We start from the raw sequence: 24264 nt of genomic DNA, 5'->3' as shown, positions 1-24264 counted from the left end.
TCCAGTTCCAGTTCCTTGACCTAGTCAGTCAGAAAACGAAGTTGGGTGCATTTGCCGCAGATGTAGCTCATCAGGGAGACTATTAGATACCCTGAAATCCGACGTAGAACATACAACAGTACAGCACAGGAACAGACCCTCTGGTATTCGACATTTTTAGCCTGGGAAACAGATACTCTCTGTCTACTCTATCTACACCTCTCAAAATCTTATGAACCTCTATCAGATTTCCCCTCAGCTTCCACCTCTCCAGAGAAAACCACCCAAGTTTGTCCAGCTTCTCATGAAAGCACATGCCCTCTAAACCAGGGAGCATCCTGGTAACCTCTTCTGCACCCTCTCCAAAGCCTCAACATCCTTCCTATAGTGGGGCAACCAGAACTGTATGTAATACTCTAGATGTGGACTATCCAGAGTTCAATAAAGTTGTAACATAACTTCTTAACTTCTGAACTCAGTGCCTTGACTAATAAAAGCAAGTACTCCATAAGAATTCTTAACCACCTTATCAATCTGTGTAGCCACTTTCAAGCAGCTATGAACTTGGACTCCAAAATCTCTCTGCTCAGCAACACTGTTAAGGGTTTTACTCTTAACAGTGTACTATCTCCTTGTATTTGCCCTACCAAAGTGCAACACCTCATACTTACCTGACTCCATCTGATCATTTATCAAACTCCATCTGCCATTTCTCTGACCACATCTGCAACTGATCTATATTGTGCTGTATTCTTTGCCAGTTTTCTACACTATCCACAACTCCACCAGTGTTGGTATTATCCACAAATTTGCTAAACCGCCCATCTACATTTTCACGAGGTCATTTATATACATCACAAACAGCAGAGGTCCCAACACAAATCCCTGCAGAACACCACTCAAATAAATCCCTTTGACACTACCCTCCGTTTTCTATGGGCAACCCAGTTCTGAATCCAAATTGCCAATTCACCATGGACCCTATGCATCCTAATCTTCTGGATTAGCCTCTCATGAGGGACTTTGTCAAATGCCTTACAAAAATCCCCGCAGACAACATCCACTGCTCAACCTCCATCAAAACTCAATCAACTTGGTAGGACACGACTTGCACTGCACAAAGCCATGCTGATTCTCGCTAATTGGGCCATGGGTTTCCAACTGTTCATATATCCTATCCCTAAGAATTTTCTCCAGCAATTTTCCTACAACTTATGTGTCTCGAAGGATGATTTAAATATGACTCTATGACCCTCCACGTGTCTGATGTGGACTTGCCAGAAAAAAAAGGTGTTCCTTATTAACTCTTACTTCCTGCCTAATGCCTTCATAATTTGCTATACTCCAATTTAAGACTCTCCGGCAAGGACCATACCTATCCTTATCTATAGCCACCCTGAAAATTAAGGACTTGTGTCACTATTCTCTAAATGCTCACCAATGAAAGACCAGTCACCTGGCCAGGCTCATTACCCAACATCAAGTCCAGTACATCTCACAGGAAGAGCATTCCACTGCCTTAACTACAATCCTGCCTACACCGAATTAAAGACTAAGGACTTAGAGACGACAACAAAAGACAGGCTTACCGGTTCTCATCTGCACTTTCTCTCTGAAACCTTTGAGTTTTGCACTCACCCAAGTCACTTACTTAGCCTCTCCGTGCTAAAACTGTCATGCTTCTATGCTTTTCGAAGGCATGATCTGCCCTGCAAAAACCATGCTGATGGTCCCGAAGCAGACCATGCCTTTCCAAATGTGCATAAATCCAGTAGCTCAATATTCTCTCAAACTGCTTCTGTATCACTGATATCAGGCTCACTGGCCTATAAATACCTGGATTATCCCTATTTTCCTTTTTGAACAAAGGCACAACATCTGCTACTCTCCAGTCCTCTGGAACCTTGCCTGTTGATAGTGAAAGCACAAAGATCTTTGTCAAAGCCCCAGCAATCACTTGCTTCATTCATAATTCTGATATATACTCATTTACTACCTCAGCCACTTGTTCTGATTCCATGCACAAATTCCTTCCTTCCTTCAACCTTGAGTGGACAAACCCTCTCTTTAGTTATAAACACAAGAGTGATCTAGGCCCAAAATATTGACATTCTATTACTTTCTATAGATGCTTCCTGACCTGCTGAGTTCTTCGTCCTTATGTGTTACTCTCCTTCTTAAGATAAATATAAAAATGCCTTGGGAATCTCCTCCTGGTCATCGCCTATCTGGGTATTTTCTTGCTATTGTTACATTCTCCAAGGGGACCGTTTGATTTTAGCTTCCTAAGGTTTAAATATGCTTTCTTTTCCTTCCTGACCTCTTTGGTCATCCAAGATTCCCTTACCTTACCATCCTTGTCGTTGCTCCTTCACAGAACATGCTGATCCTGAGCTCTGCTCAGCTGGTATTTAAACAACTTCCACATATCCGATGTGGATTTGTCTAACAATAGCTGCTTATAATCAATGTCCCTTAGCTCCTATTTTATTGTGTCATAGTTTGTCCTCTCCCAATTTATTACCTTCCAGCAAGACCTGATTTTATCCTTACTCATAACTATCTTAAAACACAAGGTAATGCAGTCACTATGTCCAGAATGTTCACCCATTATCAGGACTGTCACCTGGCCTGGCTCAATTTCCAAAACCAGCTTTGGTATGTTTCTTCCTCTTGTTGGAGTGTCCACATACTGTTTCAAGAACCCCTCTTGGCTACATTGAAGAAATCGTACCCCATCAGAGCCTCTGTATAAAGGAAGTTCCAATCGATACCGTGAATTTGCAGACCCCACTCTAAGGTTTCTTAAATGCTCACTCTGTTGTTTCTGTAAATTTTCATAATTCTTCCACATGTCTAATCCTCTACATCTCAATGGCTATTGGAAGGCCAACGGTATAATCCCATCAGTGTAATTGTGTCTTTCTTATTTTTGAGCTCCACCCAAATTGTGATGAGCCCTCCAGCAGGTCCTCTGTGAGTACTTCTGTGACACTCCACGAGCTGGATTAACACATTGACATCATAAGACCATAAGACAAAGGAGCAGAAGTCGGCCATTTGGCCCATCGAGTCTGCTCCGCCATTTTATAATGAGCTGATCCATTCTCCCATTTAGTCCCACTCCCCCGCCTTCTCACCATAACCTTTGATGCCCTGGCTACTCAGATACCTATCAATCTCTGCCTTAAATACGCCCAATGACTTGGCCTCCACTGCTGCCCGTGGCAACAAATTCCATAGATTCACCACCCTCTGACTAAAAAAATTTCTTCGCATTTCTGTTCCGAATGAGTGCCCTTCAATCCTTAAGTCATGCCCTCTCGTACTAGACTCCCCCATCATGGGAAACAACTTTGCCACATCCACTCTGTCCATGCCTTTCAACATTCGAAACGTTTCTATGAGGTCTCCCTTCATTCTTCTAAACTCCAAGGAATACAGTCCAAGAGCGGATAAACGTTCCTCATATGTTAACCCTCTCATTCCCGGAATCATTCTAGTGAATCTTCTCTGTACCCTCTCCAACGTCAGCACTTCCTTTCTTAAATAAGGAGACCAAAACTGCCCACAGTACTTCAAGTGAGGTCTCACCAGCGCCTTATAAAACCTCAACATCACATCCCTGCTCCTATACTCCATTCCTTTAGAAATGAATGCCAACATTGCATTCGCCTTCTTCACTACTGACTCAACCTGGAGGTTAACCTTAAGGGTATCCTGTACAAGGACTCCCAAGTCCCGTTGCATCTCAGAACTTTGAATTCTTTCCCCATTTAAATAATAGTCTGCCGATTTATTTCTTCCGCCAAAGTGCATAACCATACACTTTCCAACATTGTATTTCATTTGTCACTTCTCTGCCCATTCTTCCAATCTATCCAAGTCTCTCTGCAGACTCTCTGTTTCCTCAGCAGTACTGGCCCCTCCACCCATCTTCGTATCGTCAGCAAACTTAGCCACAAAGCCATCTATTCCATAATCCAAATCGTTGATGTGCAATGTGAAAAGAAGCAGCCCCAACATGGACCCCTGTGGAACACCACTGGTAACCGGCAGCCAACCAGAATAGGATCCCTTTATTCCCACTCTCTGTTTCCTGCCAATCAGCCAACGCTCTATCCACTTATGTAACTTTCCCGTAATTCCATGGGCTCTTATCTTGTTAAGTAGCCTCATGTGTGGCACCTTGTCAAAGGCCTTCTGAAAATCCAAATATACAACATCCACTGCACCTCCCTTGTCTAGCCTACTGGTGATTTCCTCAAAAAATTGTAATAGGTTTGTCAGGCAGGATTTTCCTTTAAGGAATCCATGCTGAGTTCTGCCTATCTTGTTATATGCCTCCAGGTACTCTGTAACCTCATCCTTGACAATCGACTCCAACAACTTCCCAACCACCGATGTCAAGCTAACAGGTCTATAATTTGCTTTTTGCTTCCTTTTCCACTTCTTAAATAGCGGAGTGACATTTGCAATCTTCCAGTCCTCCGGAACCATGCCAGAATCTATCGACTTTTGAAAGATCATCGCTAATGCCTCCGCAACCTCCACAGCTACTTGCTTCAGAACACGTGGGTGCATTCCATCTGGTCCGGGAGATTTATCTACCTTTAGACTATTCAGCTTCCTGAGTACTTTCTCTGTCATAATTGTGACTGCGCACACTTCTCTTCTCTGCCACCCTTGAGTGTCCGGTATACTGCTGATGTCTTCCTCAGTGAAGACTGATGCAAAATACTCGTTCAGTTCCTCTGCCATCTCCTTATCTCCCATTACATGTGGAGACTTGTGTGCTGCAAGGACTCCATCAGGCAATGCCAACTCAGGGCCATCCATATTGGAATGGCAGTGAATGAGATGCCACACAAAGATTGATCCAACCCTAGCTCTCGAACAGACAGAAGCAGATGCAATGTCATACGAAACAAGAACAAACTTTAGATAAGGAAATGAAGGGGTGGGTTACTAAGATGCAGATGACATGGAGCGTGGAGAGTGAAGAAAGCTTTCATTAGTTGGGGGATTGAGTTCAAGAGCCATAGGGTTAACGTTGCTGCTGTTTAAAACCTTGGTGAGGCCATATTTAAGAGTACTGTTCTAGTTGCCTTATCTTAGAAAAGATGTTAAATCTTTAGCAAAGGTGCACAGTAGATTTACCAGGATACCAGGATGTCTTATGAAGAGGGGTTGAGTGTACTAGGAGAGATGGAGGATGAAAGGTGACTTGATAGTGCTGTATCAAGAGGCATAGAGTGGAGAGTCAGCATCTTCTTCCCAGGGCTGCAGTGGCCAATACCAGAGGACATCAATTTAAGGTGAATATAGGGAAGTTTAAGGTAAGTGTCAGAAGTACTTTTTTCTTTTAGAGTGGTGGGTGGCCAGAAATCCAGAGGACTGGAAAATTACAAATGTCGCTCCACTCTTTAAGCAGGGAGGGAGGAGGAAAGGAAATTATATGCAGCTTAGCCTGAATTCAGTGGTTGGGAAGCTGTTTGAGTCCATTATTAAGAATGAAGTTTTGGGTTACTTAGAGGCATGTGATAAAATGGGCCAAAGTGTTAAAATATGTCAAAGTCAGCATGGCTTTCTGAAGGGGAAATCTTGGTTGATTATCTGTTGGAATTCTTTGAGGAAGTAATAAGCTGGATAGACAAACGATGGTCAGTGGATGTTGCTTACTTGAATTTTAGAAGGCCTTTGACAAGGTATAACACATGAGGCTGCTTAACAAGATAAGAACCAGAAAAATACTAGCAGGGATAGAAGATTGGCTGACTGGCAGGAAGCAATGAGTGAGAATAAAGGGGATCTCCTGGTTGGCTGCCGGTGACGAGCAGTGTGCCGCCAGGAACAGTACTGGGACCATTTCTTTTCATGTTACATGTCAATGATTTTGAAAATGGAATTGATGGATTTGTGGACAAATTTGCAGACGATACAAAGATAGTTGGAACAGCAGATAGTACTTGGGAAGTAGGAAGTCTGCAAATGGAGTCAGACAGATTGGGAGAACGGGCAAGGAAGTGGCAGACGGAATACAGTATAGGAAAGTGTATGGCCATGCACTTTGGTAGAAGGAATAAAAGCATAGACTTTTTCCTAAACAGGGAGAAAATTCAAAAATCAGAGATGTAAAGGGACTTGGGTGTACTTGTGCAGGATTCCCTAAAAGTTAACTTGAGGGCTGAGTTGATAGTAATGAAGGCAAATGCAACGTTACACTTATTTCAAGAGGACAGAATACAAGAGCAAGCATGTCACGCTGAGGCTTTATAAGGCATTGGTCAGACTGCACTTGGAGTATTGTGACCGGTTTTGGGCACCTTACCTAAAAAAAAATGTGCTGCTCAGTGGAGGTTCACAAAAATGATTCCAGGAAAGAAAGAGTTAACATATTTAGTGGCTCTGGGCATACTTGCTGGAGATTAGAAGAGGGTGATCTCACTGAAACCCATCGAATATTGAAAGGCCTGGATAGAGTGGATGTGGAGAAGGTATTCACTATAGTGGGTGAGTCTAATACCAGAGGGCACAGCCTCTGCATACAGGGGCGTCCATTTAGAACTAAAATGAGGAGGAATTTCTTTCGCCAGAGGGTAGTAAATCTTTGGAATTAATTGCCACAGACAGCTGAGGAGGCTAAGTCATTGAGTATATTTAAAGTGGAGATTGATAGGTTCTTGATTAGTCAGGATGTCAAAGGTTATGGGGAGAAAGCACAAGAATGGGATTAAGTGGTATAATAAATCAACCAAGATGGAATAGCAGAGCAGATTTGATGGGCCAAATAGTCTAATTCTGCTCCTATGTCTTATGGTTTCATGAAATGCCCTGATGGAGACGGTAGTAGAGATTGATTCTTAGAGAGGCACATGGATGTAAGAAAAATGGAAGGCTATGTGTTGAGTAAGAGAAAAGAGTAGATTGATCATGGAGTAGGTTTATATAGAACACTACAGCACAGTACAGGTCCTTTGGCCAATGATGTTGTGGCGACCTTTTAACCTACTCTAAGATCAAGCTAACCCTTCCTTCCTACAGTCCTCCATTTTTTGCATCATCCATGTGCTTATCTAAGAGTTTCTCAAATGCCCTTAAAACTATGCCTCTTCGTATTAGCCATTCCACCTTTGGTAAAGATCCCTGGGTATCTACTCAATCTAATACCTCTTATCATCTTGTACATAGCTATCAAGTCATTTCTCATCCTCACTCACTCCAAAGAAAAAAGCCCTAGCTAGCTCAACCTGTCTTCCTAAGACAAGTTCTCGAGACCAGGCAGCATCCTGGTAAATCTCCTCTGTATCTTCTCTAAAGCTTCTACATCCTTCCTATAATGAGGCAACCAAAACTGAACACAATATTCCAAGTGTGGTCAAATCAGGGTTTTGTAGAGCTGCAACATTATCTCGCAGCTCTTGAACTCATTCCCCAACTAATGAAGGCCAACACACCATATGTCTTCTTAACCACTCTATCAATGTGCATGGCAACTTTGAGGGATCCTTTTTCGTGGACCCCAAATTCTCTCTGCTCCTCCACACTGATAAGAATCCTGTTATTCAGTTCCATAGATGCTGCCCAACTTGCTCAGTTCCTCAAGCATTTTGTGTATGTTTCTTTGAATTTCTAGCATCTGCAGACTTTGTGTTTACATTATCCTGCCATAAAGCCTTATTCTGCCTTCAAATTTAGACTTCCAAACTGAATCAGCTTACACTTCTCCAGTTCAGTTCTGCATTCTGCAAATGTCCTGTTGTAACCTACAACTGTCTACACTATTTTTAACTCCACCAATTCTTGTGTCATCTGTAGAGTTACTAAGCCATCCTTCTACTTCCTCATCTAAATCATTTATAAAAATCATAAAGAGCAGGGGTCCCAGAACAGAAACCTGCAGGCCATCCAAGCAGAATATGCTCAATCTAAAACCACCCTGTGCCTTCTACGGGCAAGCCAATTCTGAATCCACACGGCCAAGTTTCTCTAGATCCCATGACCCATGACTTTCTGAATGAGGCTACCAAAGGAAACCTTACCAAAAGCCTTGCTAAAATACATATACACCACATCTACTGCTTCACCTCCATCAATGTGCTTTGTCATACTTAAAGAATTCAATCAGGCTCATGAGGCATGACTAGCCTCTCACAAAGCCATACTGACATCCCTAATCAGACAATGACTCTAAATCCTGTCTCTAAAAATCTTCTCCAATAATTTGCCCACCACTGAAGTAAGACTCACTGGTCTACAATTCAGGGTTATCCTTTCTTTCTTTCTTAAACAGAGAAATAACATTTGCCACTGCCCAATCAGCTGGTACTACTCTTATGGCCAGTAAGGACGCAATGATCATTCCCAAGGATGCATTAACCTCTTCCTTCACTTCCCGTAGAAACCTGGCATATATCCTATCAACTCACTACCTATAGCATAGTGGGAATGCTTTCACGAGAAGGACTGCAGTGGTTAAAGAAATTGGCTTATCACCACCTCTCTAGGGTATCTAAGGCTGAGCAATAGGGTATCTAAATGCTGGCTTTGTTAGTAATATTCAAAAATTAATTCAGTCAGAAAAAATAATAAATATTAAAAGGCTAAAAATATAAGCTTTCAAATGTTTAATTAATTTTAATGATGATAGGATTAGTGATAGCCTAATTAGTAAATTAGTAAAGTAGAGGGAAAGGTAAGAATAGAGCTCATGCAGTGTTAGATTAGTTGCTAGAAAGAATATTCCAGAATTTTACTCCTATCTAAACAAATAACCACATGGTACAAATGCCAAACCCTTTATTGCCTAATGTAAAAAGTGCACTTATTTAGCACATTTCAGGGAATAAAACCTCCCAAGATCTTTTACAACAGCATCAACTGACAGAAATCAATGTATTAAAACAGACACATGGCCCTAAGGTATGCAGTATTTCTGATTCCTGCAGGGAAATTAACAGTTGCCTGTGCACCTGTTTCTGGAGTAAACCTTGCTGTCCAAGGTTTATTTTGTGAATTACTTAAATGATTTTTCTATATATTGATCTCTTCCAAATACTAATAGGAAGAAGATGATAAAAATGTAAGACTACACAACTCTCAGTTCTCTTTATATGTTTACATTAATTGGAGAAAGTTCAAAGTTAATTTGTTATCTAAGTATGTATTTGTCACCATATACTTCCTTGAAATTCATTTGCTTGCAGACATTCACAGTAGATACAAAGAAACACAATGGGATCAATAAAAAAACTACAAAAAACACAAGCAACCAATGTGCAAAAGATGACAAACTGCAAATACACAATAATAATAAATTAATTAGTAAATACTGAGTACATGAGTTGGAGAGTCCTTGAAAAAGAGTCCATAGGTTGTGTTCACAGTTGAGGTGAATGAACGTACCACGCTGGTTCAAGAGCTTGATGGTTGAAGGGTAATAACTGTTCCTGAACCTGGTGGTGGTATTTCGGAGCTGTAGAAGCCTTTCTCATGAAAACATTTTATGTATCTTATTTGGGTTAGTAACTATTGAACAGTCTTTAAATGTGCATTAAAAACAATAAAAAGGATAAAATTCAATTTGACAGGATCTTTAAATGTTGATTGTGAGAAAGTAAAACATTCCTCATAGAAATTCAATAAAAAAATTGCATCAATAGAATTTTTTAAGAAATATAAGCTATGAATGTTGGCATATAAACACCAAGTTGCATATTTTTCCAATTGCCATCTTAACTCTAGCTTTAAACTCTAGAGATTATCTTTGGTAATAACAATTAGTCTTTGCTTTTATTAATGTAATATTTCTTTGACATTTCAATTGCAGAATTGTGGGTTAACTAAAGCTATTGATAGTCGCTGAACTATGAAGAGAATTGGAGCCCAAATCACTCTAGAAGTCTTGAGTCCCATGAATAAACGAATTCAACCATTTCACACCAAAAACCTCAAATAAAACAGTGTTCTTCAAAATATGTGGCAATATCCTGCACTCTAGTGGTTGCCAACCGGTCGATCACAATCGACCAGTCGATCTTTGAGACTTCCCAGTAGATCCCGCCTTCAACCTCGCCCCTGCTGCCGAAACAAGCAAAGCTGAGGATTCGGGGCCTTCTGCTCCAGAGATTCCGGTTACCCCACAGTGGCAGTGGCAGTGAAGGGGGCATTTCAGAAGTTTCTCCAGGCGTTTCATGTCGGAGTCCCAGGGCTTGAGTTCTCGCCCTGCGGGCTGTTCATCGCCCGCGTCCCAGGCCTGGATTTGGCCCCGGATGGCCAGTTCCCACTCGGGATCTGGGGCCTGGGCCTGACCCCTCTCCCGCGTCCCGTTTTCCGCCCTCCTCAGGTGCCTGTGGACGAGCTGCTGGGCGCCGACCAGGTACGGTGAGGAGCGCAGCCGGCAGCGAGCGAGCGGGGAGCTGCGGGCTCCCTCCCGCTCCCCGGGACCCGTCTCTGGAGCTGGGCCAGGCAGAGAAGTGACCAGCACGGCGGGGATCGAAGGGGTGTCCTCTTCTTCCAGGCTTGTGGGACAGCAAATGGGTGGGGGGGGGGAGAGGGAGAGACGCACAAAATGAGGGTGGGGAGAGGTCCCGTTACAACTGAGTACCGCTCAGGCCACCTCTGGACGTTCGAGTTCAGCCGCCCCGTCACGGGAGAGGTGTGGCAGATGCAATTTAATGTGGATAAATGTAAGGTTATCCACTTTGGTGGCAAGAACAGGAAAACAGATTAGTATCTGAATAGTGGCCGATTAGGAAAAGGGGAGGTGCAACGAGACCTGGGTGTCATTATACACCAGTCATTGAAAGTGGGCATGCAGGTACAGCAGGCGGTGAAAAAGGCAAATGGTATGCTGGCATTCATAACCAGAGGATTCAAGTACAGGAGCAGGGAGGTACTACTGCAGTTGTACGGGGCCTTTCTGAGACCACACCTGGAGTATTGTGTGCAGTTTTGGTCCCCTAATCTGAGGAAAGACATTCTTGCCATAGAGGGAGTACAAAGAAGGTTCACCAGGTTGATTCCTGGAATGGCAGGACTTTCATATGATGAAAGACTGGATCGACTAGGCTTATACTCTCTGGAATTTAGAAGATTGACGGGGGATCTGATTGAAACATATAAAATTCTAAAGGGATTGGACAGGCTAGATGCAGGAAGATTGTTCCCGATGTTGGGGAAGTCCACAACGAGGGGTCACAGTTTGAGGATAAAGGGGAAGCCTTTTAGGACCGAGATGAGGAAAAACTCCTTCGCACAGAGAGTGGTGAATCTGTGGAATTCTCTGCCACAGGAAACAGTTGAGGCCAGTTCATTGGCTATATTTAAGAGAGAGTTAGATATGGCCCTTGTGGCTAAAGGGATCAGGGGGTATGGAGAGAAGGCAGGTACAGGATTCTGAGTTGGACGATCAGCCATGATCATACTGAATGGCGGTGCAGGCTCAAAGGGCCGAATGGCCTACTCCTGCATCTATTTTCTATGTTTCTATCCCGAAAAAAATGAAAAATAAATACACAAATACTGTTGTAATGTGAGCATTATAAAAATAAGTAATACTAATTAGGATAATGGTAATATAGCAATACTTCTGCTACTGAAAGCTGTTTGTAAAGAGAAATTGTTTCCGGTTTGCGGGGTTTTCGTTCCGATCTTTCTGCCCAGTGCACGTGTGTAGCTCCCCCACCATGCACCGCGGTAGAAAAGACCGGAAGTAAAACCCTGCAACCTGGAAATATTATTATAACTAGCATTACTTTTTTTTATAATGCTCACATTACAACACCTTTAATTCTATGTTTCATTATTTAATTTTATTTCAACACGAAAAATAAATGAATAAAAATTGACTGTTGCACTCAGTGTGATGAATGGGGCTGAATACTTTCTGCTAGTTCCCTGAAATTTGGCTCATAACTACAGACAGCCAGTTTGAGACAGTCTGTGAGATGTCTGTCAGTAAGACAGCTCCTGTACTTAGATTTCATAATTTTCATCTGTTTCAGCACAGCATCCTCGCAAACTGAATATTTGAATGGACAGTTTCCTTTGTTAGACTGAATGTTGAATCTGCCACGTTTTTCAAGTGTTTTGTATTGGTAAACTGTTACTGAGATACTGGTATAAGTTTCAGAGGTATGCAAGATAATGACACCACTGTTTTTTGTTTCCCAGTTCTTTTACATTTGGGGAATGTTGGAATTTAAAGGGGGAAAAGTGCTGTAATGTGAGCATTATAAAGATAAGTTAATACCAATTAGGATAATGGTAATATAGCAATACTCCCACTACGGAAAGCTGTTTGTAAACAGAGGTTGCTTCCGGGATTGCAGGGTTTTATTTCCGGTCTTTTCTGCACATGTATGTAGAAACCCCTCCACTGCATTGGTTTTGCCGTCCCAGATAAAGTTGTTCCTCCAGACATGAAGTTGTCGAGTGGTCCTTTTTCAAAGTAGAAGTTACTACAAAAGGTATGAAGTATTGTAATATTCTTAAAGAAAGACAGCTATGGCCTATTTGATATGCTAGTTACAGTGCTTTCTTGGTTGAATTAATTTGAAAATTTGACAAAAGCATTTTAGGTAATTCAAATACAATTAGCCCAAATAAAAGGCCTCCAAGTTGGAAGTACAATCTGAGTTGTTTTTTCTCTAAACGATTTAGTGAGTAGATCTTGCCTTTCACTAAGGCCAAGGTAGGGGATCTTGGGCTTAAAAAGGTTTGCGACTACTACTATACTCCAATAAAAAATGGAAATTGATATACTGCCTTAAATTTGATAAACGAATATTTTATGTAACGTATTAGAATATAAAAAGTAAATGCAAACACAATTATATTTTGTTTGAGGTTGTTTGACAATGTGTAGAATAGTACTTACAGTGAGGGCATTGTGAAGCATCTTCCTTTTCTGCTTTTCAGCATTATATCTACCATTAACTTCCTGAAGAGATTTTTCGAGTTGAAAGACTCGCTCTTGGAGTTCTGTAATCACAGATGAGAAGAATAACTGTTTTATTCTGGCTGCTTTTTCTTCTACAGACTTTGCCTCAGATCCCTGCTTCCACCACTTTCTTCCCATCCCATTAACTCTGGTGGAGTATTTTTTCATGAATAACTACCACACTCCATTAATTCTGGGTATATCTCAGTACGTGCTCACATACAGCAAAAGTAATCAGGCTTTTAAATAGTGAATAATTTTCCTTCCTTCTGAATCAAAATCAATGAGACATTTTGTAAACTCCTTGCCATATTTCTTTATTTTACTGTGGATGCCTGCAAGAAAATAAATCTCAAGGCCTATAAAAAGTATTCGTGACCCCACCCCCAGAAGTTTTCATGTTTTATTGTTTTACAACATTGAATCACAGTGGATTTAATTTGGCTTTTTTGACACCGATCAAAAGAAAAATCTTTCATGTCAAAGTAAAAACAGGTCTCTACAAAGTGACCCAAATTAGTTATAAATATAAAACACAAAATAATTGATTGCATAAGTATTCACCCCTCTCCCTTTAATATGACACACAATTCATCACTGGTGCAGCCAAATGGTTTTAAAAGTCACATATTTGTTAAATGTAGATCACCATGTGCAGTCAAGATATTTCCATTGATTGTAGTAAAAATACACCTGTATCTGCGAGTTCCAACTGCTGATGAGTCAGTATCCTGGCAAAAGCTACAAGAAGAGAAAATAACACTCCAAGTAACTCCAAGTAAAGGTTATTGAAAGGCACAAGTCAAAAGAAAATTTGACTTCTCAAGTTTTCAAAAGAAAATTTTGACAAGTCAAAAGAGAATACAAGAAAATTTCCAAGTCACTGAATATCCCTTAGATACAGTTAACTCAATTATAAAGAAATGAAAAGAGTATGGCACAGCTATAAATCTGCCTAGAGCAGGCTGTAAAAATTGAGTGTGCAAGAAGAGGACTAGGGAGGGAGGCCACCAAGAGACCTATGACAACTCTGAAGGAGTTAGAAGCTTCATTGGCTGAGATGGAAGAGACTGTGCATACAACTGTTAGCCAGGTGTTTCACCAGTCACAGTTTTATGGGGAAGTGGCAAAGGGAAAACCACTGTTGAAAAAAATTCCCATGGAATCTTGGCTAGAGTTTGCTAGAAGGCATGTGGGAGACTCTGAAGTCAGCAGGAAGAAGGTTCTATGGTCTGATGAAACCAAAGTTGAATTTTTTGGCCAGCAGACTAAATGCTCTGTTTGGCTATGTACACGAACACCGCACATCATTAAAAACACACCATTCCTACTGAGAAGAATGGTGGTGGCTGTATCATGTTGTTAGGATGCTTCACTGCAGCAGGCCCTGGAAGGCTTGTGAAGGTAGAGGGTAAAATAAATGCAGCAAAATACAGGGAAATCCCAGATGAAAACCTAATGCAGTCTGCAAGCGAACAACTCGGAAGAAGATTTGTTTTCCAGTAAGACAATGACCTCAAGCATAAAGCCAAAACTTCACAGGAGTAGCTTAAAAACAATAAAGTTAATGTCCTGGAGTTGCCAAGTCAGAGTCAAAACCTCAGTCCAACTGAGAATTTGTGGCTGGACTTGAAAAGGGCTGTTCACTCATGATACAATGCAATCTGACAGAGCTTGAGTAATTTTGTAAAAAAGAAAGGGGAAAATTGCAGTGTCCAGATGGGCAAGGCTGATAGAGACCTATCCAAAGAGACTCAATGGCGTAATTGCTGTCAAAGGTGCATTTACTAAATACTGACTTGAAGGGGGTGAATACTTACGCAATCAATTACTTTGTGTTTTGTATTTGCCATTAATTTAGATCAATTCGTAAAGATCTGTTTTCACTTTGACACAAAAGTATCTTTTTCTGTTGATCTCCGTCAAAAAAGCCAAATTAAATCCACTGTGATTCAATGTTGTAAAACAATAAAACATGAAAACTTCTGGGGGGGGGGCGGGGGTGAATACTTGGTATAGGCGCAGTATATAGTATGCATATTTTGATAATAAATTTACTTGGAAATCACACATTCCACAACTTGCTTCACATACCAAACTCTGTCAAGCTTGGGAACGTGATTTTTTTTATTTGAATGAAAAACTTTATCAAATTATATTTAATAGCATTATGCTTACGATTCACATCCACATTGTTCACATGTTGTTTTTCAGTGGCAGATAAAAATTCCTTCAAAGCTGTCTTGTACTTCTCCTGAAACTCCTCAAAGTCTTTAGCCAGTGACTGCAAGGACTTTAGCTCTTGCTTCAAGACCTGCACAAGTACAGATGAAACAAAATTATTGAGAAGGACTTGAAAGCTCAGCAAACATTTTATCACAAGATAAATGGTGAGAAATTCATGTTATTTTAACATCTTAAAATACTATGTATGTATATTTTATTAACCATTGTTCATTTAAAATTACAGTCAGTAAAAACTATATAAAAATATTTTTAAATGCTTCATATAAGCACTACTGTAGAAAATAGAACAGTATAGTATAGGAATATGTCATGTTGAACTAATGAAACAAGCAATTAGACCTAATAACTAAACTAATTCCTTCAATGAGAGAGGGGATGAGGGTGAGAAAGATGCCAATACCAGTCTAGATGGTGTCATTCAGAAAATGATGACACTTAGTCAGTTAAACAGTGAAATTTAAAATTATTGAACCTTACTGCTTTACAAATAAAAAACGTTTTCTTTCAGTTACCTCCACACAACATGGAAATGAAAAGTACAGATTAACTATTTTGATAGCTGAATGTGTTTTAGAACTTCTGTATGTGTAGGTGGATTTAAATGAACTCATCTTCTTTACAGCCATATAAAATATTACTTCTGAAGAAATCTGAGAAATATAAACTCTTCTCAGGCTTCCAGCTGGGTACAGGTATCAATTACAGTATAACCAACGTTTTGATAACAAACTCTACCATTTTCTTCATGAACAACAGAGGTGGCAGAGTTTGACATGAAAACTTCAGTTATATTTCATACCTGCACCTGGCTGGAAGCTCGAGAAGTGTATATCCATCATATATGCCAGGAAAGCACTAGATCCTTTAAATAAATTGAGAAAATTTATTACAGTGAAGGAAGCTTTACATCCTACTGTGTCTGCCCATTAAAGACAGTGACAAACCCATTCTTCCAGCACAGTAGACCATCAAATACACATCCAAGTACACTCTCCAGTCCAATCACATCATTCCTGTAATGTGGAGACCAGAACTGTATTTGGCTCTCAAGCTGCAATCGCAATGTTGTACATGTTCCTCCTTTTTCTCAAGCCTATCATCCCTACAGGGGCATAAACCACTGACTGCAGCTTGCCAGAGTCCTCCATCTTGGACCACTGTTTCAAGTTGTCCCAGGCATAGCCAATCTTCAAAAATCCTCCCTCTCCCAGGAATAAGGTCTTTAGAGCTTCTGTTTGTGTTTCTGTAGCACTGCTTTTCTAAAATGGAATGGGGTTACTAGCCCCATGCCCAACCCTCCTTTCACAGCCTGTCCTGGAACTGTCCTTGGCAGAGTGGTATTTAGTACATGGTTCTAACATAACGTCTCTGCTCACCAAATTTTTGCCTTAGCTAACACTAACTAGGGGTCAATTACTTTACTAACTTCAAAGTATCACAGGCTATTAGCTTGTAGTTTCCATTGACTTTTAACACCTCTACTGTGAATGGTGACTGATCACGCAAGTAAGGAAGACGAACATACACAATTTGCCAATTGGTCAATATCTGTAACATTAGCTCTGTTTTACACTGTCCAATGACAGACAAGTACTGTCTCCAGAAATACTGCTCAGTACTTCCAAAATTCTCGTCCAGATTTCTAAAATCCGTACTGTTGTTCTTTTTGTTTCTGTCTCTTGTTTTTATTCATTTCCTCCAATCAAATCAGACGTAATTCATTGCCCTCTCTCAGCAGGCACAATAACCACTAATGTCATTCAGCCTTTCTTGGTCTCTGCCCCATCTAGGTATTCCCTCTGTCCCCTTCATCCCTCCCTTGTCTCCACAAATAAAACACCTACTCCATAAAACATTCCCAGTTACAAGGAAGGATCAAAAACCTGAAATATTTACTTTTCTCTCCACAGATGTGTGTCTGACCTGCTGAGTGCTTCTAGTATTTTCTCCTTCACTACAGATTTCCAGCATGTGCAGTGTTTTATTTCTCAAGATTCTAATAATTACTAACACTTTGCTAAAAAATGCAATTACTGCTGAGGGCAAACTACCTTTCTTTTGACCTTCAGAACAGAGATGAGGAATTTCTTCAGCCAGAGGGCGATGAATCTATGGAATTCATCGCCACAGACGGCTGTGGAGGCCAAGTCACTGGGTATATTTAAAGTGGAGGTTGATAACTTGATTAGTAAGGGTGCCAAAGGTTATGGGGAGAAGGCAGGAGAAAGGGGTTAAGAGGGAAAATAAATTAGCCATGATTGAATGGCGGAGCAGACCCGAAAGGCCAAATGGCTCAGTTTTACTCCTGTGTCTTACGGTCTTCATTGCTCACAAGTCAATGGGAGAAGTGATCAGTAACATATGGTGCATACAATGGAGCAAATGACCTCCAGTATTGTAAATGTTCCTTGGTTTGGTGATCCTAAGATAATTAGATAACTGATGAAGGCAAGCTTTCTGCTCATGTGGAACTAATTGTGCCAACAATTCTCTGTCACAAAAAAATAGTGATTTGCGTGGAATTTACAAAGTATGATCTCACAAGGTTGGGATGAAACATGATAAATTATCTAAGCAGAACAGCATTTACCTTTATTGCTGCAAACAGTTGAATACTGACATCTCTCTGAATCACCTGCATATCCTCTAAATGCCTGTGTGAACACATTGCTTCTTCTCTACTGTCTCTCATTGATCCATGACACTATTTAAACAGATTAACACTTACACAGTCATGGAATTCATTGAATAAGATATATTTATTCTTTTCCTTACATACTACTTGGTAAAAGTATAAAATATGCAAAGTAGTAGTATCATCTAATATAAATTATGTGTGAGAAAAACTGCTAAATAAAGAATTTAAAAAATGTACTATGACTTTTACATATAATGGCACTCACTCTCATGGTTTAGGACAAAGAGAAGACAGTACAAGATTTTCAAGTGATAGTCAATAGATATTACACATTATTGTGAATGTACAAAGACATTTGACTGAAATTGTATTTTAGATCTGATATTGTACGGGTAACAGGATAAACTGTTGCTCTTTCAGAACACTGTTACTAGCTAGTTATTCAGTCACTTTTCAGGCAACCAATTTATACCTGAGAAAGGTGTAATGTTGCAATAATCAAGATTCAAATTCACTTATCACATGTACGTTGAACATACAGTGACATGCATCGATTACGTTAACAATCAACACACCTAAGGATGTGATAAGGCCAGCCTGCAAGTGGCACCAAAATAGCAAGCCCACAATGTTCAGAACAACAAACAACAAAACAACAGCAGCAAAACATTCTCCCGTTTCTCCCTCTCACCCATGCACATACAGTTATCCAACCCTAAGACAGTCTGCATTCTTCAGCCTCCAGTGGACCTAGAGAAGGACGCAGACATGAAGACATCTCAAACCTGAGAAACTTCATGGTGCAACTTTCAAATACTCCCTTCACATTAACTTAACACATTGCTATATATGATACTGTCTGGAGGATGTTGCAGCCATTCAAAGGGTGCTTGGCTCCCTGCAAGAAGGAAACATATAGCTTGAGTAACCCTATCTTGTTGTATGGTATATTAAAAGGAAACATTACTTTTGCCAGTTTCAGGTGAAGCAGAGCATTTTCAGTTTCTAGCTGAACAATCCTTTCTTCCTTGCCCTGAAATTACAGAAGACAAGGGATTTTTTAAAATTTACTTCTCAGCTTAAACAATCTAAAGGCAAAATGCATCAGTTTTTGGAACATGCAGTAAAAACAGGAAGTACTGGGAACACTGAGCAGGACAAACAGCAAAGATTAGCAAGAGATTACTGCTTCAAGTTGATAGGACAGATCCAGATTTTTTTAAATTACATTTCACGGTTGCATACTCAAGTTATTTATCTGCATATCAAATATCGCAGTGATGATTGTACATTCTAGTATCAATTGTTTGGCGACAATAAAGTATAAAGTATATATTCTGCACAAGACTGGTGCAAGTAATCCTGCAGGACTGCCCTTAAGTGTTACAGTCACACCTGCTAATGCAACAGTGACGCACCGCACAGCACCAGGTCAGAATTGTACATCACATAAACAAGCCCTTTGGCTCATCATATCCATCCCATCCTTTTTGACCATCTATATTTTCCCGCATTCTTCAATGTCTTGCCTATTTGAATGTCTGTCCAAATGCCTCTTAAATGTAGTATCTGACTCCACCATTTCCTTTAGCAGCAAGTTTCAGACATAAGTCTCTGTGTAAAAATCACATTCCCTTTAAAATTCCTTCCTCTTCATTTAAACCCATGACCTTACGTTTTTGATAATGCGACCATAGGAGAAAGATTCTGATTACCAGCCTGTCTAGACCTCATAATTTAACATAACTTTATCACTTCCTGAGCTTCTTTTGCTCGGAGGAAAACAAGCCCAGAATCTCTACCATATCATTAAGGTTAGGGCTCTTGGCTTTGAGCAAAATGTACACTCTCTTGTTGGGGGCACAAAAGACTGGGATCAAGAGCAACACCAAAATGCCAGAGGAACTGTTTTGGCATCCATATTAAAGTGGCATAAACTTGCATTGTATATGGTTCAGTGCACTAACATTGGTTAATTCCTGAGATAAAGGAGTTGTCTCATAAGGAAACATTGAACAGGGTTGGCAAATACTCAAGTGAGTTTGATGGACGCATTCACTTGGACAGACAGCACCTGTGGAGAGAAAAACTGTCATCTTGATTCTCTTTTCACAAATGTAGCTTATACTGCTGAATGTGCCCAGCATTTGTTTTAGCATCTGTAGTGCTTTTTTTGTGTGTTTTCAAACTGAGGGGTGTGGTAGGGTGGATGCTTTGTACTAGTGAGCAAAGTTCCAGAAGGAGAGAGGGTTTAAATTGCTGGGTGTTAACAAATTGGATTATCTGCCTTGGGCCCAGCGCAAGAAGCAATCACAAGGAAAATGCACCAGTATCTTTACTTCTTTAGGAGGTTAAGAATGTCACCAAACACTAACAAACTTGCACAGGTGTTCTGTTGAAAGTGTCCTGACTGGTTGCATTGATGAAGTTTAAGAGTGTTGGGGAAGTAAGAAATGATTCTCTGATTCTGTTAAATAGCAGGTTAAAATTAGGTGCCAGCTTGTGTATGTTCTGCTCTGTGAAAAGTTGGAGAGACTGTCCTTGACTGAAAAAAAACTGCCTTCAGTTTCTTTTAAACAACTCACAGTTGTCCCTTTGAGAACTATCTGTGGGCTGTGTTCACACATGCTGCATACATCATGTCTTATGAGTTCACATATTGATCTACGCTCCTATCTTTGTCTATTCAAGTTTTACTGATAAGGGAATTTGTCTGTAATTAAAACACGTGATTTAGTGTACTCTCTAATCTTGGTAATTAAGTTTTGCTGTAACTGATTTGGTGGGAATATCCATGGAACTGACTGTTCTTTGCTTCGCCAGTTCTATAAAATGTCATGTTTCTGAGTGTTAGACAGAAAGCTCGTTTCGAGCTGCCAGAGAGACAGAAAGCCTGTACATCATAGACACATCCCTCCCCACCATCAATACTATCTACAGAAGGCACTAGCGCAAGACCTACATCCATCAAAGATCCCAGCGATCTTGGCCAGGCCACCTTCTCACAGCTACCATCAGGAAGGAGGTACAGAAGCATGAAGAACCAGACCATCAGGTTCAAGACCATTTACTTCCCTTCGACCATCTGGTTCTTGAATCAACCTGAACACTAGAATTTAGCAACATTATGACCACTTTCATCACTTTGCACCAAAATTGATTTTTTTGTTCTAATTCCACATTCTTGTCAAAATTTATTTTTCTTGTCAACTGGTTATATCATGCTATGTACTTGTGATACTGCTGTAAGTAAATCTTCCATTTCACTTGTGCATAAATAAACTCAACTTTGACCATTTCAGATAGAATGAGAGAAATTGCTTCAGATTTGTATAGCCCATCATGTTAGCACCAACAATGAGCACCTGAGTATACTAATCCCTATTTCCCTCAGGCATTCCCATCAACCCTGTATCACCCGCAAATCATCTACCCATGAGTAAATGTACAACAGCCAACTAACCCAATAACTGATTTTTAAAGCAAACCTTTGCGATGTGGAAGAAAATCAGCACATCTAGGAGAAACCCATACAGACAAAGCAGATGTTAGGATTGAACCAGGATCATTGGACCCCAGAGACAGCATGCTCCTATCTCTCTCTCTCTCTCTCTCTCTCCATTCCAACACCCTGTCACCGCATTTTAATGAAGACTTCTTTTCCCTTATTCCCAGTCCTGAAAACTATCTTCAACCTGAAATGCTTACTGTTTCTTTCACCACAGATGCTACCAAACCTGTTGACTACCACATTTTTTGCCTTTTATTTCCCAGCATCTGCCATTTGTTTTATTGTTCTTCATATTAATAAAAAAAATCTGGGCATTGCTAGACAAAAAGTGGGAATTAATGTCAAAGGATGGGGATTATCAGTAACAAAACTGCAGATTATTATACAAACACTTAGAGACTAATAGTCAAAGATTAGGGAAAAGCTACTAGCTAAAGACTGGTGATTACTAGTCAAAAGAACACTCAAGCGCTGGAGATAACTAACGAAAGCTAAAATTGTGGATTAAGATTACAATATACACTCTCTCCACACAGAGTCTGCAGCCAAGGCCACCATAAACATCAATGACAGGGACAGGGACCGGGACCATAACCGTCCCCGTCCCCGCTCTGCCCCAGTGTCACCACTCACGCGCATCGCCCGCTCGAGCTGCCGGTGCCGTTGCTCCAGCACGTTCATCGCGAACGTCATCCGCCGACTCACGCGCCCAGGAGTGGGAGGGGGCCTCCGCGCCGGCGCAATCCGCTGACACGCGCTCACCACTCTGATTGGTCGGGGCGGGCGAGTGGCGGGAGAACAGACCGTTGCTCCCAATTGCGGCAATGAAGTCTAACGCACTGGTTGGAAAATACGGCGGGTTTGCTGAACGTTTCTTATTAATAAGAACATTTATTGACTTTAGTAAGACCAGAGAATGAGGTGAGGCACAGTTGCTTGAACCTCCCGCTTACCCCATCATCCGCGATTCCCCGCTGGTATGCCCAGAATCAGAGTTATAATCACTGACTTAGTTGACGTGAAATGTGTTGTTTTGCGCTGTCAGAAACATAACGTTATTGAAAATTTTAAAAATTAATAAATAGAGCAAAAGAAGGAATAATGAGATCGTGTTCATGGACCATTCAGAAATCTGACGGTGGGGGGGGGGGGGGGAGAAGCTGTTACTGAATCGTTGAGTGTGGGTCTTCGGGCTCTTGTACCTAAACCCCTGGTGGTGGTAATGAGAACGGGGCATATCCTGTTTGGTAATGGTCCTCCTCTTGTCCGTGATTGAGTTGCCTGAAGTGACAACTTTCTACAGTCCCTTGAGATCCTGTACACTGGGGCTTCCATACCTGGCGGCGATACAACCACTCAGAATGCTCTCCATTATGTATCTATAGAAATCCTTTTTCTGTTATTCTGGTGCCATCTCATCAGAGGCCCCAGGGGTCTAGTCCCAAGGAACAACATCTGCCCATCTCTGACTTAAGTGAGTTTGCCCCTTCAAAATAAGTTACCTTGTTGTGGCTACTACATCTCTGATAATCCCCTATATCATAAGACATTGGAACAGAATTAGCAATTCAACTCATGGAGTCTTTTTCACCATTTGAATATGGCTGATTTATTTTCCTTCTCAACCCCATTCTCCTGCCTTTTCCTGGTAAATTTTGGGAACCTTTCAACCTCCACTTTAAATATATCCAATGACTTGGCTATCCACAGCCATCTGTAGCAACGAATATCACAGATTCACCATCCTCTGGCCAAAGAAATTCCTCCTCATCTCTGTTCTAGAGTATGTCCTACTATACTGAGGCTGTGCCATCTGTTCCTAGATTCTTCAGCTATTTAAAGTATCCTCTCTAAGTTGACTGTATCTAGGCCTTTCACAAAATGCTGGAGTAACTCAGACAATGTCTATGGAGAAGATAATCAGTCAACATTTCTGGCCAAGACCCTTCATCAGGAGTGGAAGGAGAGGGGAAAGAAGCCAGAATGTGGGGGAGGGAGGGAAGAGTACAAGCCGACAGGTGATAGATGAGATCAGGTGAAGGGGAAGGTGGGTGGGCAGTTGAGGGGAATGAGGTGAGGAGAAGCTGTGTGAGAAGCAGTCAATTAAATGCAGGTACTTGAGATTCTTAACACAAGAGATCCTGCAGGTGCTGAAAATCCAGAGAATATGCACAAAATGCTGGATGAACTCCTTAGGTCAGGCAACATCTATGGAAAGGAATAAACAGTTAATGTTTCAGGTTGAGACCCTTCTTCAGGACTGGAAAGGAAGGGGGAAGAAGCCAGAGTAAGAAGTTGGGGAGAGAGGGAAGGAATACAAGCTGGAAGGTGATAATTAATGCCAGGTGGGTGGGTGAGGGGGGATGAAGAGAGAAGCTAAGAGGCGATAAGTGGAAAAGGAAAAGACTGGAGAAGAAGGGGAATCTGATAGGAGAGAAAAGTGGACCATGGAAGAAAGGGAAGGAGGTGGGGCACCAGGGGGAGTTGATAGGCAGATGAGGAGAAGAGAAGTAAGAGGAGGCTAGAGTGGGGAATTGAAGAAGAGGTGTCAGAAGTTGGAGGAATTGATGTTCATGCCATCAGGTTGGAGGCTACCCAGACGGAGTATGAGGTGTTGCTCCTCCTGCGTGAGAGTGGCCTCATTGTGGTAGGTGAGGAGGCCATTCACCAGCATGTCAGAATGGGTATGGGGATTGGAATTAAAATGGTTGGCCACCAGGAAATCTTGCTCTTCGTGCATGGAGCAAAGGTGCTCGACAAAGCGATCCCCCACCCTTCATCGGTTCTCACCAATGTAGAGAAGGTTGTACCAGGAGCCGTAGTTGACCCCAACAGATTGGCAGGTGAAGTGTCAATCTGAAAGGACTTTTGGGGCCCTGAAAGGAGGTGTATGACAAGGTGTAGCATTTAGGCTGCTTGCAGTGATAAGTGCCAAGTGGTAGATTA

General features: G+C 41.2%; 1 protein-coding gene across 2 annotated transcripts in view; it reads right to left on the bottom strand.

Moving 5' to 3' along the window:
• Positions 1-22044, bottom strand: part of kif25 (kinesin family member 25) — a 315794-nt gene extending 293750 nt beyond the window's left edge. The window contains exons 1-5 of one of the 2 annotated variants that reach the window (XM_063056604.1): positions 21952-22044; positions 18775-18840; positions 17760-17873; positions 15101-15236; positions 12860-12963 (exon numbers count right to left, since the gene is read on the bottom strand). In XM_063056604.1, coding sequence (XP_062912674.1) covers positions 12860-12963; positions 15101-15236; positions 17760-17873; positions 18775-18840; positions 21952-22011 — 480 coding nt within the window. In that variant the 5' untranslated portion in view covers positions 22012-22044. The remainder of the gene's footprint in view (positions 1-12859; positions 12964-15100; positions 15237-17759; positions 17874-18774; positions 18841-21951) is intronic. The other variant, XM_063056605.1, reaches the window with a different exon arrangement.
• Positions 22045-24264: the final 2220 nt, after the last annotated feature.

Source organism: Mobula hypostoma, chromosome 8 (assembly GCF_963921235.1).
Source record: "Mobula hypostoma chromosome 8, sMobHyp1.1, whole genome shotgun sequence".
Taxonomy (NCBI): domain Eukaryota; kingdom Metazoa; phylum Chordata; class Chondrichthyes; order Myliobatiformes; family Myliobatidae; genus Mobula; species Mobula hypostoma.
The sequence above is the reverse complement of the archived record's forward strand: the minus strand, read 5'-3'. Positions and strand labels throughout refer to the sequence as shown.